The sequence below is a fragment of the Equus caballus genome, chromosome X (genome assembly GCF_041296265.1).
Source record: "Equus caballus isolate H_3958 breed thoroughbred chromosome X, TB-T2T, whole genome shotgun sequence".
Classification (NCBI taxonomy): domain Eukaryota; kingdom Metazoa; phylum Chordata; class Mammalia; order Perissodactyla; family Equidae; genus Equus; species Equus caballus.
In genome coordinates, this window is record NC_091715.1 from 39367855 (window position 1) to 39387921 (window position 20067).

Genomic DNA, 20067 nt, shown 5'->3' on the forward strand with positions numbered 1-20067 from the left:
CCCATCTATAACTAGTCTTTCAAAATCCTTATCAACTGCATTCCAAAGGAAGCCTCTCAGAACAGCAGGCCGACCCTCCTAGGGCCAGACCCCCAGCGCCGGCCACACTAGAGACCTGCTGTTATCAAAGGCTATGACTACAGTCTTTTAGAACTGGAGAACGTGGCAGATATTTCGTCTGATTCCAACCCATTTCAAAGATGGTAAAACTGAGGCACAGGAAAATCCCAAATGGGTATGTAAGGCTCCAGGTCACTGGAGCACAAAGGGCGCTTAAGAATTCCCCGCCCAGATTCAGGAACCCCTAAAGTCAGCGCCAAGTGACCGATTAAAAAAACCCTGCTTTATTTCTCCAGGGCACGATTGAGGTTAAAGCCCGTGGCTCATAGGTTTTCTATCGACTGCGCCTGCGCGACTCAGGACGTGCGAATTTGCTCCAGACCCTGACGTTTCAGGCAGCCCCTCCTAATCCGGAACACGACCCACATTCCGCCGGTCCCGCCTTGACAGGCGTGACCCTAACCCAATAAGGATGGAGGGCTGAGTCCTGCGGAGCCAATGGCGAAAGCCCGAGGGGCGGTGGAGGCGGACTCTGCGAGGAAACAAGAAGACAGGCCCAAGATGGAGGCGGCGGCGGCCGTAGCGGCGTGACAGGTGAGGGCGGGCCTGGCAGGGTTAGGTTTTTGGAGCGACCGCCGGGCATGGGCAGGGAGCCGGTACCGAAAGCTCAGCTCCAGGATGGCTGCGCCTGGGCCCCGGCGCCCCCCGCCCGGAACCGGAGGAGTGGTTTGACCCGGGGCGAGACCATCCTCGACAGCGGGGGGGGGGGCGGTAGACAGGAATAGAGGTGCAAGGCTGCGGGGGATGGTTTCGCCCGCCGCGTGTGGCAGCGCGCCTGCGCAGAGCTAGAAGGCCCTCGGTAGGCGGGGCCGGCCGAAAGGGGATTGGGCTGTGGGGTGTCTTGCCCGTGTTCCCTTTTAACCTCCTTGAAGTGTCTGATGATGACTCCTTACCGGCAGCGGGGAGTGCGTGCAGGCGCTGCTCGCTACTCGCTTTCCTTAGTCTGGATCAATGTCTGACCCAGTGGGAGAATGTTTGAGGATTCCCCCATTACTCCTGCTTAACCCTCCCTCCCCAAGCCAGAAATGTCTGTGACCCCTTCATTAGTTGTCAGGGAGAATTTTGGAGGCCCCCTCCCCGACTCCCCGGCTTTAGCTCCATTGATCTCACCTCAGCAATGTCTGGTGATGCGCCATTACCTTCCTTTTCCCCATGACGATGTCTGGTGATCCCCATTATCCACTCTTCTCCCTGTTCCAGTTCCTGGTGACCCCTATTACATCTCCCTTCAGCATAGTGTCTGCTGAACCTCTATGAACTCCCTATCACAGTCTCATGACTCCCATTAGCCACCTACCACCATGTCTGTGAGCCCACCATCATTACAGCCCAGGGCTTGGGGATGCCCATAGTGCCCTTAAGAACACTGTGTAGTGCAATTCCCATTTCCCCCAAATTAAGGGCAATATCTGATGATCCTCGTTCCTTCGCCATCACCCAGTCTCTGACTCCTCCCTCACCAGTTTCTGGTAACCCCCCTTCTCCATTAAAAAGCCGGGACAGCCTGTTCATGTCCATTATGTACCTGACACGCCCCAGTGCAGTGTGTGCAGACTTCCCTGTTAGCCCCCAGCACAGAGATTTGTGTACTGCCTCTCATTGTGTTGTCCCCCACCCCCACTCCATCCTATGCAGTGGATCCGAGACCTTGGCACTTAACAGTGAGGCAAAACATGAGGGGCTGAGCAGAGGAGGAACTGGATCTGCTTCAAGGTGTTAACAGGATCCTTTGGGCTGTTGTGTGGAAATTAGGCTACAGGGAGCTCGGAGATTAAATTTGTTTTGTCCTCTGCCTTCGCTTCCAGGCTATGATTATTGGACCTCTGAATTCCTCCTCTGTCTTCTAGGAGCCCCATGGCACCTGCCCAGCCCCACCTCAGCCCATCTTGACAAAGTTCTAGGCTCCATGGAGTCACCACGGGGCCCCCCTGCCAACGGGGCCGAGCCATCCCGGGCAGTGGGGACCGTCAAAGTGTACCTGCCCAACAAGCAACGCACGGTGGTGAGTCTGATGGGAGCAAAATGACCAGTGGGCAGGGATGGGCCCAGTTGTAAATCTTGGGTCAGAAGGGTGACGCCGGCTGAGAGGAGGCCTTTGCAGAGGGATAGGAGAGTCGACTGGGGCCCCTGTTGGCCACTGACCCCCCCCATCTGTGCACACACACAGGTGACTGTCCGGGATGGCATGAGTGTCTACGATTCTCTAGACAAGGCCCTCAAGGTGCGAGGTCTCAATCAGGATTGCTGTGTGGTCTACCGGCTCATCAAGGGGTAAGTGTAGCATCCCCATCCCCCTGCTGGGTGGCCATCCGCCCATCCCTCCTCCCAGCCCCTCCTCAGAGTCATCTGACTCCTCCTTCGCTCTGTCCTGGAGTCTCCATTAGTCTTCTCTTCGTTCCGTGAATCTGTAAGTCATTACTTCATTAGTTCCTGGGCCTGGAAGGTCAGCAGCTCCTTCTCTCCTTGGCCCCCAGGTCCCGACTGTGCTCCATCACCTCCTCCTGGAGTTCATCTGTTTCATTCTTTGACTGCTTCGTCAGTTTCTCAGCTCTCTCCTTCCTCCGTTGCCCCATTCTCTGTCTGACGAGTTGGGCCTTGCTGACGTTCCGTTTCTTCCTCTGTCCTGGGGCTCCTTCATTTTTTCACTCGGTTCATACATTGTTTCTTGTTTGTTGTTTCAGTGCCTCACCAGTGCTTTTCAGGGCCTGGTTTAGCACTTCTGAGATTTAGTTGTTTATTCACTGTCTCATTTTGCTCCTTGCCTTGTGATTAAGTGTATGGACTTTTCACACTGTCCTGCGACTCACAATCCCTTGTGGCCTTGGGCTAGTCACTTTATCCATCTGGGCCTCAGTTTCCCCATCTGTAAAATGAGGATAAGGATAGCAACTAGTTCCTAGAGTTGTTGTGATGAGAATTAAACAAGCCGATATTACTCCATGGATGGCAGGCTTGGAGGGGCTTTTAGGAGTTCCCTGCCCCCCCATGGCCCCCATCTACCCTCCCATTCATTCCCTTCCATGCCTCCTGCAGGCGAAAGACAGTTACTGCCTGGGACACGGCCATTGCCCCCCTGGATGGCGAGGAGCTCATCGTGGAGGTCCTCGAAGACGTCCCACTGACCATGCACAATTTTGTGAGTGCAGGGTGGATGGTGGGGGCAGACCACGGGCCTGGGGGGAGGGCCCTTGAGCGGGCCTCACGCTTCCCCGCTCTGTGGCAGCAGGTACGGAAGACATTCTTCAGCCTGGCATTCTGCGACTTCTGCCTTAAGTTTCTGTTCCATGGCTTCCGCTGCCAAACCTGTGGCTACAAGTTCCACCAGCATTGTTCCTCCAAGGTCCCCACAGTCTGTGTTGACATGAGTACCAACCGCCGACAGTGAGCCTGGGTTGGGATGTGTGGGGGATGGGGAGGACAGAGGCCCAGCCACAAGGCTCTTACAGGCAGCTGACCCATGTCCGCTTGCTCTACACCCTTAATGCCCTCAAGGTTCTACCACAGTGTCCAGGATTTGTCCGGAGGCTCCAGACAGCACGAGGCTCCCTCGAACCGCCCCCTGAATGAGCCGCTAACCCCTCAGGGTCCCAGGTAGGGATGCCTTAGCCAAAGGGCTACTGTCAGGAGAAAGATCTGGAGGCTCCTGTAGACCACAAGCCGTGGTTTATTCATTCGCTTACTTGACAAACATTTATTGAGTACCTACAAGTGCGAGTAAGGGCGTGGAGCTGTGGAACCTTGGGCAAGTGGCCTAATCTCTCTGGGCCTTAGTTTTTTCATCTGTAAAGAGGGGATAACGATACTTTTTGCCACATAGGCTTCCAGTGAGGGTTAGAGTTAAGACATGTCCAGTGCTTAGAACAGATCTGGTACAAAATAAGTCCTTCTTCTTAATTATAAATATATATATGAGCATCTAACTACTTTGTTAATCATTCTAGTATAACCATGCTCAAGCCTTTCCACTTTGAAATACATATTATTCTATCATAGATTCCCTTTTATTTCTCCTTTATGTTAAGCATTATAATACTATAGTATTTCTATATTAAAATATATTATTGTTCTAATACATCATAAGTTTATATAATATGTATTTATATGTCTATATTGTATATTTTATAATGTGTTTTTATATGGTATATTTGTTATGCTATCATGTTATATTTTTATATAATGTAGAACATCATATATTCTTATGTAATACAGTAGTCCCCGGTTATCCACAGGGGGGACGTTCCAAGACCCCCAGTGGATGCCTGAAACCACGGATAGTACCGAACCCTGTAGATACTATGTTCTTTCCTAACTAACAGGCTAACGGATGGGTTGGGTATACAGTGTGGGTACGCTGGACAAAGGGATGATTCACGTCCCGAGTGGGATGGAGCGGGACAGCGCAAGATTTCATTGCGCTGCTCAGAGCGGCACGCAGTTTAAAACTTATAAGTTGTTTATTTCTGGAATTTTCCATTTAATATTTTCGGACTGTGGTTGACTGCAGAAAACTGAAACCAGGGAAAGTGAAACCATGGATAAGGGGGGACTACTGTATAGAAAATAGTAAAGTTAGGGTATTGTGTTATTTTTAATTATGGGTATATGTGGGTTAATTACTTAGGAATTTCATTTTAGGATGGTGAAGGGAACATTAAGAAATGTTTTTGTAACGTTATTATATATAACATATATGTATAACATGTATGTATATGTATAACATATATAACATTATTGTAATATGTATATTTTGAAACATTGCCTTTTTAATATAGGTAATATGCTGTATATTATATAATACATAATATATTTGAATAGTACATTTAGTTATGAAATATCATATATTACTTTTTCCCCTGCTATCTGTGTGGCTCACTGTCCCTCCTTTAGGTCTTTGCTCAAATGTCACCCCCTCAGAGAAGCCTTTCCTGACATCGCCAGGGACACTATCTCCTTACGTTGCTTTATCTTTTTCTTTATTGCGCCTATCGCCATTGGACATATTAACTATTTGGTTTTTATTTCTCTCTCTCCCTCCTGGAACATCAGCCCCACGAGGGCAAGAATTTTTATTTGTTATGCCCTCAGTTTTATTTCCATTCCCTAGAATGGTATCTGGCGCATGGCAGGCACTCAATAAATGTTTCTGGAAGAAATGAATAATAGTAATGACAGTGGACGTTTCCTCTGTGTGAGCTAAACACACAGGGGCGAGGGGCGGCTTTACTGGGTCTCCCATTCATTCGACAGTGACTTCACAGCCTTTCCCCTGCCAGCTCCTGCACCCAGCACCGGGACCCTGAGCACTTCCCCTTCCCTGCCTCGGCCAACGCCCCCCTCCAGCGCATCCGTTCCACCTCCACCCCCAACGTCCATATGGTCAGCACCACAGCTCCCATGGACTCCAGCCTCATCCAGGTTGGTGTCGGGGGGCAGTCACCGGGGAGCACATTGCAGAGGGGAGAGCCATTCCTGTTGGCCTCCACGTCCTTTCTCTGACTGCCATCCCTCTTCTTCCATTGCCCAGAGTTTCAGCACCGATGGTGAGCCCCCCACTGCCTGCGCCCTGAGCCCACCCGCCACCCCACTTGCTTCCACTCACACCCTCTCCACAACCACAGCCGCTGGAGGTAGAAGTGGTGGTGATGGAGCCTCCCGGGGGAGCCCCAGCCCGGCCAGCGTGTCCTCGGGGAGGAAGTCCCCACATTCCAAGTCCCCATCGGAGCAGCGGGAGCGAAAGTCCTTGGCTGACGACAAGAAGAAAGTGGTAAGCTCCAGGGGGAACCTTTGGGGGGCACCACAGGCTGAGTGAGGAGGGATGTGGGCAGGCCCCTGAGATGCCACCCATGTGGCCCACAGAAGAATCTGGGGTACCGGGACTCAGGCTATTACTGGGAGGTGCCACCCAGCGAGGTGCAGCTGCTGAAGAGGATCGGGACAGGCTCATTTGGCACCGTGTTTCGCGGGCGGTGGCATGGTGATGTGGCCGTGAAGGTGCTCAAGGTGGCGCAACCCACAGCTGAGCAGGCCCAGGCCTTCAAGAACGAGATGCAGGTGCTCAGGTGAGATGCACGCGTGTGCGGACGAGGGCGGGGGTGGCGGGCACAGCCTCGGCGCCTCTCTGGGGCAAGGCCATGCTCAGGGCGCCTCCTGCACGTCGCCCGTGTTTGGGTTGCGTTATAGCCGTGATCGAGGTTGTTCCTCTCTGAAGGATGCCTTTTTCCCCTCTGGGGAATGGGTATGTGTAGAGGACCTCTGATGATGTTATTATTTGGGTTTGGGTTAATATTGATATTAATTAACGGCTCTGCCTCCAAAACATGGATCTTCTTGTTTGCCTGCTATGAAATGGGGGCGGCTGTAGGACATCATTAACGTCACCATGTGTCCTTGTGTGATTAGCCTAATGTCAGTTAACTGCACCACCAGGAAGGCTTGGTCCTTCCCCTCTGCTTGTGCTACGTCAGTAGTGTTACCTTTATTGTGTTGCATTCTTGTCATTAGTTGTAGTAATGCCATAATTTTAAGAGCAGTATTATTAACTATAATCAGAACCATAATTTAATCATTGTTGAATGAATGGTTGCTCTACTTAATGTATCATTAATGCTGTATTAATTCACGTATGCTGGGAGCCCTGGCTTTCCCATCTTGCTGCCCCACTTACTCCTGCTCCCGGGTGGCTGGCGTGGGCTTCCCCCCTTGACAGATGGGCACAATTAGGTTAGAGAGTTGATGTTGCCATGATTCCTTGTGCTGTTTTAATATTTATCCTCATAATGGATGCCACAGTAAGAAAACTTTTATTCTCTGTTCCTCTCTGAAATAGTGATGACTTGAGCACACTGTTAACTTGCAGTATGTGAAGGTTTTAGCCATAATCGGCCCGCTCTGAAGAATGATCGTGTGCTCTGTTAGCCGCTCTGACGTGAGCAAAATCGCAGAGTGTCATTGATGTTGTCTGCATTTGTGTTACCATTATGACTGTGGTTAATACTTTGTAAGGAATGAAGGTTTTCTTCTAAAGTAGGGCAGACGTGGTCATACATGACAGAGTTTCTGTGAGGTAAACCCAGGTCCCCAGTAGCGATAACAGCAAGGACAGTGAAATTTTCAGAGTGCTTATGTGTGTTAGGTGCTGTTCGAAGCACCTTACAGATTATTTACTCACTTACTCCTCCCCGCATTCCTATAAAGTAGCTAATATAATTATCATAGTTTTACAGTTGAGGAAATTGAGGCACAGAGAGGTCAAGTGTCCTCCCGAGGTTGCACAGTGACTACCTGGGAAGCCTAGATTGAACATAGGACCTAATTGAGTCCAAACCCCAAACTCTTTACCTCTAAGCCTCTCGTGGTGATTAATAGGATATAATTACATGTCATGGATGGTTTTACCCGGCATTTTATCAATATTATGCTGATATGTCAATGAAGAAGGGTGGCATTCCACTTTCTCATCTGTAAAATAATCATTGGCCCAGGGCGTGGTCAGAGTTAGAGGTGTGGCAGGTGTTAATGATTAAGACGCTGCTGGTCAGCGGGTGCGGGGCGGGGGGCAGGAATCCCTCACTCCCTCCTGCTTTTGGGAAGAAGCTCAGGACATAAGCCCCCAGCACGGAATCATAGTCCAGCAAACTGTGAAAACCAGAAACAAATTCATTGAATTTGGCCACAGTCTGGCCCTGAGCCTCGTGAAGGACAGGGTGGAAATGATGAAAGCGCCATTCCTGACGCTCAGAAAGTGAGTGACAGTTGCTGTTTTTCCTCCCTGCCCTGATACCGCCCTCCCTGGCTGCAGGAAGACGCGTCATGTCAACATCTTGCTGTTCATGGGCTTCATGACCCGGCCGGGCTTTGCCATCATCACACAGTGGTGCGAGGGCTCCAGCCTCTACCACCACCTGCACGTGGCGGACACACGCTTCGACATGGTCCAGCTCATCGACGTGGCCCGGCAGACCGCCCAGGGCATGGAGTGAGCCTTCCAGTCTGGTGCTGGGAGGGGGCTGGGGAATCTGGGGTAGGGTGACGAGGTAACCCCCGACCAATTTGCCATCTCCTTCCACCCCCACAGCTACCTTCATGCCAAGAACATCATCCATCGAGATCTCAAGTCTAACAGTATCTCCCTGTCCCTGTGCAGGGGCTGGGCTGGGGTGGGGGCGTCAAACAGGGTGAGGGCTTGGAGGGATGGCTTTTGTAGGGGGCTCTCTGGAGACAAACAGGGAGGGGCACGGGTGGCATGGCCCCTTGCCAGGTGGCAGAGCTGTGGCTGGTGAGGAGCCTTTAATAGGGGTCTCCTGGCGACCAGTCAGGGCTGTGGCTGGTTCAGGGGCTGTTCTTGGGGACTCTGGTCAGGGTCTGCAGAGCTGTGGTTATGGAGGGCAATACGGGGAGTTCCTGATCAGGGTCCCAGGCTTGGTGGGTGTGGGTGCCCTTAGAGGGGCTTCCTGGTCAGGAGTCACACGGGGGCCAAGTGTAGGGGGTGTTAATTGGAACTCTCCACCCAAGTCAAGGTTGTGGCTAGTTTGTGTGACATTGTGGGGCTTCTGGTCAGGGTTAGAGGCATGACCGGTGTGGAGGCATTAATGAGAGGCTCCCAGTCAGGATGAGAGGCGTGGCTATTGGGAGTCCCTGTAGTGGCCCTTGACCCCGGCGGACATCTTCCTACATGAGGGGCTCACGGTGAAGATCGGTGACTTCGGCCTGGCCACAGTGAAGACGAGGTGGAGCGGGGCCCAGCCCTTGGAGCAGCCCTCGGGCTCTGTGCTATGGATGGTGAGTTGGGCCAGGCCGGATCCGGGGCACGTAGGGACATGGGCTGCTGGGCTGAGACGTGGGGGGCTGAGTGGGGACAGGGTGCCTGTGTCAGGTGTGGGTGTCTGGACTACTCATGTTTCACCTCACGTGGGTGACACATGAGTTGTACCCAGTATGGCTAGTGGGATCTGGGACTGTGGGCCAGCCATTTGCTGACCTCCGTGGCCCCCCCTGCCTGAAGGCGGCCGAGGTGATCCGTATGCAGGACCCAAACCCCTACAGCTTCCAGTCGGATGTCTACGCCTATGGGGTTGTGCTCTATGAGCTCATGACCGGCTCACTGCCTTACAGCCACATTGGCAGCCGTGACCAGGTGAGCCCCACATCTTACCCGCAGTCTTGCAAGCTGAGGGATCTCCTCAGCCTCCAAACCCCAGATCGCCTTTGCACAGACCAAGAATGCCACATTCCCCCCAGAAACCCCCAGTTTTCTGGGCTGAGAACTCCCAGAACCCTGTGGGTCTCCCGTGTCCAGAATCCCCTCCTTCCTCCACATCCACAATCCTCTGGGTCCTCAAAGTCCAGAATCTCCTGAATCCCTTGTACCCAGAATCCCCCTAAGGCCCCAAATACCCAGAAGGCCTCTGGTCTCCTAGACGCATGCACTCCTCTGGCCCAGGTACTCAGAATCCCCCACCTCCCAAAAGCCCAGAATGCCATTCTCCCAGAAACGGAACACCTTCGTACTCCTGGAATACTCAGAGATGCCCGCAATCATTCAGGCCTTGGGTATCTGGCAGACTTTGGGGTCCTGGCACCCACAATGATCCAGGCTCCAGACTCTCACAGTTCTCCAGGTTCAAGGCCTGGAATCTCCCAGGCCCTCAGAAACCCAGGAACCTCTAGGCTCTGAATACCAGTAGTCTTTGGGCCCTGAGCACTGACAGTCCTACAGGCCACATGGACCCCTAGTCCTCAGGCCCCAGACGCCCATGGAAATACAAGCTCCTCAGGGCTAGACTTCTTTAGCTCCCTCCAGACTCAGACCTTCATGTTTCCCCCAGACTCAGTATTTTCCAGGCCCCTAAGCCCCCTAGAAACCTGTGCACCCATAATCCTGTGGGCCTCAGACACCTACAATCCTTGACTTCCCCCAAGCTTAAATCCCTGTGTTCTGCAAGCAGAGAATCCTTCCAAGTCCTCAGAGACCCAGAATCCTTGGATCCACAAGATACCCACAATCCTCTGGGTCCCAATATCCAGAATACCCCAGTTCCCCAAAAAGAAGCCTCCCAAATTCCTGGAGACCCAGAATTCCCTGGGCCTCCCAGCCCAGACCCCCAGCTCACCCTATTCCTGACCCACCACCCCCAGATTATCTTTATGGTGGGCCGTGGCTATCTGTCCCCGGACCTCAGCAAAATCTCCAGCAACTGCCCCAAGGCCATGCGGCGCCTGCTGTCTGACTGCCTCAAGTTCCAGCGGGAGGAGCGGCCCCTCTTCCCCCAGGTGGGCCGGGTAGGAGGGCTGGACCCCCGAGGAGGAGGAGGACTCTGAGGTGTGAATGTGAACCGTGCGTGATCAAAGCTCAGACAACGTGTGTGTGCACTTCCCCATTAGGCTGGGGGCTGGGGGTGTTGGGATGCCCACGCGGCTCTGGAACACCCCTCCCCTCACCCGCCCCCACCCCCAGATCCTGGCCACGATTGAGCTACTGCAGCGGTCACTCCCCAAGATCGAGCGGAGTGCGTCCGAACCCTCCTTGCACCGCACCCAGGCTGACGAGTTGCCTGCCTGCCTACTCAGCGCAGCCCGCCTTGTGCCTTAGGCCCCACCCCCAGCCACCGGGGAGCCAATCTCAGCCCGCCACGCCAAGGAGCCCTGCCCACCAACCAATCAATGTTCGTCTCTGCCCTGATACTGCCTCAGGATCCCCCGTCCCCGCCCTGGAGATGAGGGGGTCCCCATGAGCTTTGCCAGTTCCTCTGGAATTGGGGGATCCCCAAAGACCGAGAGCCCTGCCTTCTCCATAATTTGGTTTCCTCTTGGCTTTGGGGATACTTCTGAATTTGGGAGCTCCTTCATCTCCAATGGCTGGGATTCGTGGCAGGGATTCCATTCAGAACCTCTCTGGAATTTGTGCCTCATGTGCCTTCCACTGGATTTTGGGGTCCCCAGCACTCCGTGTGGATTTGGGGGTCCCCTGTGTCTCCCCCGCCATTCAAGGACTCCCCTCTTTCTTCACCAAGAAGCACAGAATTCTGCTGGGCCTTTGCTTGTTTATTTTGCTTCCCGACTCTCGTGGGATTCAGAGCCGCTGAGGGGTGAGGGTGAGTGAGTCCAGGCAGGGAGTGGAGGTTGGGGGGCGGTGCGGACCACACAAACAGCGCCACTGCACGCATCACCACAGGCGGCACGATGAACGAGGACCACATATGCCAAGCACGGCACGAGAGGAGGCCACGTCAGTCACAGACACAGACGTCACGGCAAAGGTGGGGAAGTGGGGGACCACTGGCCTTCCATGTGCAAAGGATTCTGGGAGGATGGGTGGATTTTGCATATTTAAAGACAGCTGTCGGAGGCAGAAAAGTGGGGTGGGGGTCCCTGGGGAACTGAGGGGTCCTAGCAGTGGGAGGAGCTCTCAGTGTGTTGAATGGGGTTGGGGGAGAGGTGAAGGGAAATCCTTGTGGGGCTGGGTGGTGGCATTTGAAGAGGTGGATCTCCAGAGATGGGAGAGCCATGGCAAGGGGCTCAGAGGTAGGGGTTTCTTAAAGATTTGGGAAATGTCGATGGATTACAAGGTGTGCTGGAGAGATTATGAGACCAGGAATAGGGCTTTCCAGGAGTTTTAGGGCTCCAGGAGGGGACTCAGTGGTGTTAGGGCCAGAAAAGGTTGCGTGGTGTTTGGGAGCTTCTGGGAAGGAAAATGCACTCTGGGGGGACCAGGAGTGGAAGTTTTCAGGAATTTGGAGAGTCTAAAACTGAGAAGTGGGTCTTGAGGTGACTGGGAGTGGGCTTCTAAAAGAACCTGGGAATTCTGAAGGTCGGAATTGGATTTAGGACCAGGAGTGAGCTTTCCCCAGGGACTCGGTCATTCTGAGGCATGAGAAGGAGGATCTTGGTGAGCCAGGAGAGGGCTTCTCAAGGGATTTGGAGATTCCAAAAGTGGGAAATGGATTCAGGGCCCAGAGAGGGGCTGCCCAGGGACCTGAGGGTTCTCAGGGTGGGGTGTCAGTCGGAGAAGAGGCTGGCGAAAGACTTCCTCAGGCTGCGGATGGTCTCAGCTTTCACCTCGTCCTGGCTAAGGCTGGGCCTGGGCGGGGCTGGCTCTGGAAGGTTGAAGGCATTGGTCAGAGACTGGGATTTGCTAGAGAGAGACAAGGTGGAGGTGTGGGAGGAAGGGGGGGAAGAGGAAGGGAGGAGGGGGAGAGAAACACAACGTTACCCCAGGCCCGGCCCAGCCCTGCCCCTCTGGTCCTGGGGCTGTGCCTGTGCCCCACCCCCCCACAGCAAGGGCCTGGGCTCTGATGGGTTCTCAGGTGGAATGGGGGAGCCTGGGGCCAGGAGGTGGGATCTGGGCCGGGCGGGAGGACTTGCATCCAGGGTGAAGTCTGAGATTACTGAGAGAGTCTTGGGCTGAATCTTCTCTTCAAACTCTAGGCTGGCCTGGGAGGAGTTTGATATAAAGGTGAAGACCTGGGCAGGGAGGTTTCTGGTCGGTCGAAGGGCAAGGAGTCCAGGAGGGAGCTGGGGGAGGGACTTGGACCAAGAACAGGCCGGGAGGGGCAAGTCTAAGGGGGAGCAGTTGAGTGGGAGAGGGAAGAGTTTTGAGCTAAGGCGTGGGGAGGTCTGGAATGGAGCAGAAGTGGCAGAGAGGATGCTGTGATGATCTGGGAGGAGACAGATGGACCAGAAGGATTTGGGGAGGGACCAGAAAGGAGCCTGCAGGAAAAGTATGAGGACCGACTGGGAAGAGTGTGAAGTGACATAGGAGGACTATGAATTGGACCGGGAGGAGTCAGCTTGGGGAGGAGGAGGAGGAGTTCGGCAGGGAAGGCTCCCAGATGGGCTGGGAGGAGGATTCAGTGGGTGGGGAGGTAATGAAGGTGGGTCAACAGGGGGCCTGGGGTGGGCCCAGGGGGGCTGGACGAGGGGACTTTCCCAGGGCCTATTGGGAGGACTGTGATCTGAAAGTGGGGTTTCTCTGGGATTCTGGCACCAAATCTCTGGGATGGAGGCCAGGAGCCTCTGTGGACTGGGAGGGGTGCTAGCTTGGGGGAGGGGTTTTGAGACCCCTGGATAGGACCTGGTTGTGAGAAGCCTGGGAGCTGGGGCTGCCCTCCTGGTGCAGGAGCCCGTTTGTGAGCAGCAAGGCGAGGGCTACTGTGAAGTCCCCTTACTTGAGCTGGGGGTGCGGGGGTCCCCCGGCAGCAGCGGTGGCGGGTGGTGGCACATCCTGGCTGGGTTTCTGGGCCAGCTGTGGCTTGGTGGGACGTCCAGCGGGGCCTGGGCCGCTGGGCCGCGGCTGCTGCGTGGTGGGTGGCCCAGTGCGGGGCATGGGACCCGCCTGGCTGGCCTGGCGTGTGGGGCCGGCAGGGCCTGGGGGTTTCTGGGGTGGGCCCTGGCGCTGCTGACCACCGGGTGGAGCCCCTGAGGCCTTTGGCGGAGCCTGACCAGAGACGGAGGTCTGACGGGTAGCCTGTGGGGGGCCTGCCTGGCGCTGGGGAGAAGGGGAGGCAGGTGGGCGGGCTGCAGGCGGTGCCCCGGGTCCTCCCGCCACTGGCCGGGATTGGCGGCCTTGACCCTGGCTCAGCGGCGGGGCCTGGGTTGCAGGCTGCTGGGGCGCTGATGTGGGACTTGGTAGGCGCTGGGGCAGGGGGCTGCCAGCTGGGGGTCCAAGGCCCGAAAGGTGCTGCTGTCCCTGCGGGGCTGGGCGCTGCTGCAACGGGGGTCCCTGGCGTTGGGGGCCTGGGCCCGGCTGTGGAGGGCCACCTGAGGGACAGAGAGAAAGAGTGCACATGTGAGAGTGAGCAAGTGAGAGGTGAGGGGCTGCCAGGACAGTAGGGGCCCAGGAAGCCAGCCCCTCACTTACCCTGTGGTGGGGGGCGTTGCTGAGCCGGTGGCCCAGCGGGCTGCTGGGAGGTCTGGCGGCCCAAGGGCAGGGCCCCTGGGGATGGAGTCTGTGGCAGAGGAGTGGACAGGAGAGGTTAAAAATAGTTACCAGCCAGCAGAGCATCAGCCAATCAGAGTGACACGGGTTCCCTGTGTGCTGGGTGTTGCCGCATTTGTGGCTGAGGGGAGGGGATGTCAAGTTGTGTGGTGGGGGACTCGTTCCCAGGTTCCCAGGGGAGGGGTCAGGAGGTACTCAGGAAACTCAGGGTGGCAGCTATTTATCAGTTGCCACCACATGTGTGTAATGGTGATGCCCTTAGCCTGTTGATCGTCAGCTCTGTGACACAGCATGACCAAGGCTGTCCTGCCCGCCACCAGCTCCTGAGGGCCAGCCTGGCCCTCGCTCAGTGCCAGGGCCCTGACCTGGCTGTGGGAGCCCCTGCCCGGGGAGGCGTCCCGCTGCCGCTGCCGGGGCAGGGCCTGGGCCATCTTGTTGACCACGAGCTCTACGATGAGCTGCTTGTCTTCATCCTGGTGGTCGCCAATGAGTGGCATGGAGGAGCCCACCACCTGGGGGAGGAAAAGGGATCCAGTGAGGAGAGAGGCAGGAAGTGACAGTAACCAAAAGCTTTCAGTTGGCAAAAGGCGTGGCGGCTGCCGAGGAAGGGAGCTTCAGTCCGAGAGGCTCCGATTTTGTGCCGTGACGAAGGCCTGTCTCTTACGGGGTCCTTGGAGCGGGGGTCGGCAAACTAGGGCCAAATCCGGCCCAGCACCTGGTTTTGTATGGCCCCCGAGCTAAGGCTGGGTTGTACATTTTTTGATGGTTGAAAAAAATCAAAAGAAGATTTCATGACATGTGAAAATGATCTGAAATTTAAATTTCAGTGTCCACAAACAGTTGTATCGGAACACAGCCACACTTAATTTGTTGGCATATTGTCTCTGGCTGCTTTTGCACAGTTAAGCAGCTGCAACAGAGACTCTAGAGCCCACAAAGCCTACAGTATGCACCGTCTGGCCCTTAACAGAACACATTTGCCGAACCCTGCTTTGTAGCCTGCTGGGTGCTTTGTCCTTTACAAAGAACACTGTGGTTTACGTGGTACTTTACAGCTTACACAGCTCCTTGCCCTTTACAAAGGACTATGGGATATATGATGTGTTTAGACTTTAGAAAGTGCTTGGTAAAGGGCACCACTGTTTACAAAATGCTTTCCCATATAGAAGGCACTCCTGTTTGCCGAGCACTCTGAATTTTCAAGGCATTTTACAGTTTACAAATTGCTTTACCATTTACTGGGGACACCGCTGTTTACAAAGAGCTTTAGAATTTTGAAAGCACTTTGCTCCAATAACAAGAACTTCCTAGTTTACGGAGCTCCTTTTTTATATTTTATAAAGTACTTTGCTGTTCACCAAGCACTTCCTAATTTATAAGGTAAACTTATAACTTTCCAGTTTAGTATCAACCACCACTCTTTATAAAGTACTTTATAGTTTACAAAGTGCTTTGCTGTTTGCCATAGACCTGTCAGTTCACAGAACACTTTACAGGTTACTAAGGGCTTTGCCATTCACCAAGATGTCTCAGTTCACGGAGCACTCTATAGTTCAACAAGAGTTTTGCTATTCATTAAGGATGTCCAAGTTCACAGAGCAGTTTAGAGTTTACTAAGTATTTTGCCATTTGCCAGGAATGTCCCAGTTCACAAGGCACTTTACAGTTTACTAAACATTTTGCCATTCACTAAGGCCCTTCTGGGCCATGGAGTGCTTCACAGCTTACAGAGTGTTGCTGCCATGCTCCTGCGCCTCCCTCTGTGCCCTCACCAATCCCTGGGTGTTCCCACCTCGATGATGTGATCCCTTCCATCCTTGCCATGCAGCGCTTCCACGGCGCAGATGTCCAGTCCCCCAAAAATCTCTGAGCATGTGTCCACCCACAGCTTGTACCTGCCGAGATGTGGGGCAAGGAAGCCTGTCAGTGCCTTGCCTGGGTAGCCACACTCCCACCGTCACGTCCCCTCCTGCCTGAGCTCAGGCCACCCACCTGTCAGACATGGCAATCTGCTCAAGCATTGCAGAGCCAGTGTTGGTCTTCCAGTTTCCTGACACTGACGTCCGCCTGGGGGACAAAAGGAGAGAGGCTCAGGGGGGCCTGGGCTGCACAGGACAGGGCAGGGGACCCCTAGCTGGGCCTTGGCCTCCCCACTCACATGTAGGCCTTGTAGTTCTGCCCAATCTTCTGGACACGCACGTCATATTTGGCATCAATGAAGGGCTCGGCAGTGGCATATGTCTTGGTCAGTGCTACGACACTTGCAATGTCCTGGAAGTCATGCTGGTTGTCCACCTTGACCTGTGGGAGTGGGGCGGGGATCAGGGCCTGGTCAGGACCATGCAGCGGTGGGCACTGGGGGCGTGCACACAAATGACACAGGTGAGCTGCATGCACAGAAACTTTGGCAGACACACCAAGACATTCAAGCATGCATAATCCTGGGTCTCCCGGTTTTTACATGTGCACACAAAGACACAAAGTTGGGTGTATACAACTCTGTGAACAACTAAAACTATTGAATTGTCCACTTTAAATGGGTAAGTTGTATGGTATGTGAATTATATCTCAATAAAGCTGTGGAAAAAATGTGTGTATATACAGTTATACGCATATGGACACCCAGACACAAAATCAGTTGTACACACAATATACAAACATACAGAAGCACAGACAAACATACAAATTACAAGTCTGCTTTCTATGTACAGAGACAAAATCAGATGGACAGAAAGCATACAGGACCCCAAGACCCTTGAACACAAAAGATTACGTCGTGTGTGTTCCACACAGAGGCATGTGTATATACAGACACAACGCTGGACACACTAACAAAATAACAGGATGCGTAAAACGGGTGGAATGCATAATAGTAAACTGGGCCAACAAAATCTAAGAATGTGAGGAAAAAAATACAAATAGATAAAGACACCCCAAGACACACAATCATACAGAATTACTCATGTGTTGAATACACAATATGCATCTACACACAATGCCAGGAGCACGCACCATTTACAAACACACACATGTATGAACCCCAACTGGGGATTTACCTTGCCCATCCCAGAGTGTGCATGTCCCATCTTCACAACCACAGGGTACGTCGTGCTGCTGAGCTGGTAGAGGGGAAAGACAGAGCATGGTCAGGGCAGGAGGGCTCAGTGCCAGGGGTGGGGGTGGTGTGGAGGGGAGCTGATCCACTGGGAGCCACTTCCCAGAAGAGGCAAGTCAGAGATAGACAGGCAGCAGCTGGGGGTCACACAGCACCTCCAAGCCTAGAATCGAACCCAGAGCCCTGCCTGCCCGTCCCTCCCTCCTCCACCTCCGAGTGGCAGACTTCCCACCTCTGCTTTCCCGGGCAGACGCATGGGATAAGGGTGGGGGACTTTGCCGGAAAAGGGAAAGTCTATTTTTACAGTGAATGGATGATGGAGAAGTGAGTCTGTGCATGTGCGTGTGTGGGGGTGTGGTGGTGAGCATGTAGCAACTGGACCCCTCAGCCAGGCCTTATATGTAAGCCTTGTCCACACACATACACAACCTAGAGACATACACACAAACCCTCGGAACTCAGATCTACACAAACCAACCCAGAGGTGCCCACACGCTTTGAGCCCCCCAAACTGGAAAGGCCCATAACCAACACAGGCTCCAGAGCACAGCTCGCTCTCTGGCTGCACAGAGCCCCACGCAGGCAGCCAGCCAGCCAGGTGGGCATGGTGGAGGGCAGGGGCCAGTGCTGCCAGCCAGCCTCCTTTCCCAGCAGCACACACCCAACATTCGTAGACACACAACACTTTTGGGCACAGACACAGCCCCTCTCCTCCCGCCCAAAGCCACATAACAGAGGGACATACACAGAGGAAGGATTACCCATGCAACACAGAGACAAATAACCCTCAGAGGCACAGTCATGGAGTGCAGAGGCACACACAACTCTGACAGGCACAACAGAACTGGGGACATATTCAACACTCGCAGACATACACACCACTCCTAGGCATGTGCACAACAAACAGAAGGACCTATACCACATACACAGGTACACACACTTCTAGGGATTCACATACCCACTGAGGCCCATAACACAGAGACCCCTACCACACACCTGGGCACACAAAAGTATATCTAGGGACACAGTGAAAAGGCCATATGTACAAACGGAGAGGCATGCGTCCAACAGAGACACCCACAACCCTCCTTATTATACAGACAACACTCCTGGCTGTGTGCATGCACCCACACGCACTCACACACTCACACATTCAGGCTTGGGGGCATCTCAAGCTTCCCCGGCCCTGGGGCCGATGCGCGGCAGGGCCACGCCCTCCTCCCCGCCGACGGGCAGAGCGGCGTCCCGTTCCCGGAGGGGCAGCTGGGGCGGGGGGCGGTTCCCGGTTCCCGACAGGCACAGGAAGTCCGCAGGCTCAGGGTGACCGACTGACCTTCAGGCCTCGCCCCCCACCTTCCTCATTTCCCAAATGACTGGCGTCTCGCCGGGGCGCTGCGGGGAGGCCCCGACTTGGGCTGGGGGTTCCGGGCGCCTCGAGCGAGCCTTGCAGGGAGACGCGACAGGGGCGCGCGGCGGGGAGCGCGGGCGCACAGGGCTGGGTGAACGCGCATCCACAGTTCCTGTACCACCTGGATCCACCTTACCGACGCAGATACACAACTCCCAGAGCAGCCCAAAACACACGGGGCTGTACAAAACCCTCAGGTACACACAGACACCGCACGGAGGGGCGCACACCACCTAAAGGCACATGCACAGCTCTCAGAGGCAGAGACGCGGCAGCGAGCTGGATGCGGCACACACGCACACACCCCGAGGTTTCTAGGCCCCTGTTTTCCTAAACCCTTCTTGTTTCCTCTGGACCTGAGCTCGAACTCAACGCTGTGCACATGTGTGTGCCCGCACATGTGCACATGCAGGGAGCTTTGCCCTCTGAGATCCCCTGGAGAGCCCTAGGTTTGAATCTTGGCCTCTCCTCGTCCTAAGGCCACGTGGGACCCCAGGCAGGTCACTTAACCCCTCTCTGGGCCTCAGTCTCCTGATCTGTACAAGGGGCACAATCAGGCCCAAGCACTTGGTGTGTCGTGGGGATTGTCGGGTGCCCCAGCTGCGCACCCAGCTGGGCCCACGGCCCCCACACCCATTCAGCTCCCTAGATGGTCACACAGCGGGACACCCTTCCATGAAACCCCACCGGTTTCAAAACCTGCGCAATAACCTAGATCCACACAACCTCTCACATGCGGACAGTCGGCAAAACTCCGTGCTGACTCAGGTTTCAGAGCTACAGAGGTGGCGTCAGAAGCAGGGTCATCCAGGGGGCTGTGGCAGGACTTTCCTTTCTCCCTCGTCTCCCTTCGTCACCCGCCCTTAGCCTCCACTCTCGTGCGTCCTCACTCCCCCACTTTCACAATCAGCTTCTCCAAAGTCCTGGGGCACTTCCCTTCTCCCCTTTCTCATCCTCCCAGCAGAGTCATTTCTTCACTCTCATTCCGGGGCAGGTCACTCAATCCCTTTGTGTGTGCCTCAGTTTCCTCCTCTGTAGAATGAGGAGACGGATGGTCTCTAACTCACAGGGATGTTGTGAGGCATAGATTGGTTACTTCAGGGGAGGGGGAGCGCTCAGCACAGTATCTAGTGCCCAGGAAGCCTCCGTCCAGAAAGCGTTGGGTACTATTATTATTATCATCGGTTTAACATCCCTTGGTTCGCCAACGTTAATTAGCAAGGAGGTAATCAGGACTGACTGAGCGAGAACGTAGTTAGAAAGATTTTAGAACAGTGCCTGATACACAGTAAGCACACTATAAATGCTGCTGGTAGATTTTGTTGTGGGGGGATTGCTGCTGTTGTTGATTGGGCTAACCTCCCCGAGTTAATCAAGCTTAATCAGCAAGGGAGTAACGGAGACTGAACGAGAGAATTTACCCAAAGACTTCAGGGCACAGTATACAGTAAGTGCTCAGTAAGTGGCTGCCATCATCACTACTGTCATATT

At 54.3% G+C, this 20067-nt stretch overlaps 2 protein-coding genes across 4 annotated transcripts in view; one reads left to right on the forward strand and one right to left on the reverse strand.

The window, feature by feature from the left end:
- The first annotated feature begins 516 nt into the window (after positions 1 to 516).
- Positions 517 to 11149, forward strand: ARAF (A-Raf proto-oncogene, serine/threonine kinase). 2 transcript variants are annotated; one of them, XM_070258610.1, is made up of 16 exons: positions 517 to 654; positions 1926 to 2122; positions 2288 to 2391; positions 3154 to 3256; positions 3347 to 3501; positions 3613 to 3711; positions 5394 to 5535; positions 5645 to 5660; positions 5739 to 5884; positions 5977 to 6179; positions 7919 to 8095; positions 8195 to 8241; positions 8780 to 8898; positions 9122 to 9253; positions 10255 to 10389; positions 10574 to 11149. In XM_070258610.1, exons 2-16 carry the CDS (start codon positions 2027 to 2029, stop codon positions 10706 to 10708), a joined length of 1809 nt encoding a protein of 602 aa, XP_070114711.1. In that variant the 5' UTR covers positions 517 to 654; positions 1926 to 2026; the 3' UTR covers positions 10709 to 11149. The 2 variants fall into 2 exon arrangements, with proteins under 2 accessions (XP_070114711.1, XP_070114710.1); XM_070258609.1 differs by having other exon boundaries at positions 1968 to 2122.
- SYN1 (synapsin I) overlaps positions 11140 to 20067 on the reverse strand; it is a 44515-nt gene continuing 35587 nt past the window's right edge. The window contains exons 6-13 of one of the 2 annotated variants that reach the window (XM_023634159.2): positions 17110 to 17172; positions 16212 to 16354; positions 16046 to 16120; positions 15846 to 15948; positions 14419 to 14565; positions 13976 to 14063; positions 13284 to 13875; positions 11140 to 12250 (exon numbers count right to left, since the gene is read on the reverse strand). In XM_023634159.2, the coding sequence (XP_023489927.1) occupies positions 12115 to 12250; positions 13284 to 13875; positions 13976 to 14063; positions 14419 to 14565; positions 15846 to 15948; positions 16046 to 16120; positions 16212 to 16354; positions 17110 to 17172 (1347 nt within the window). In that variant the 3' untranslated portion in view covers positions 11140 to 12114. The remainder of the gene's footprint in view (positions 12251 to 13283; positions 13876 to 13975; positions 14064 to 14418; positions 14566 to 15845; positions 15949 to 16045; positions 16121 to 16211; positions 16355 to 17109; positions 17173 to 20067) is intronic. The other variant, XM_023634160.2, reaches the window with a different exon arrangement.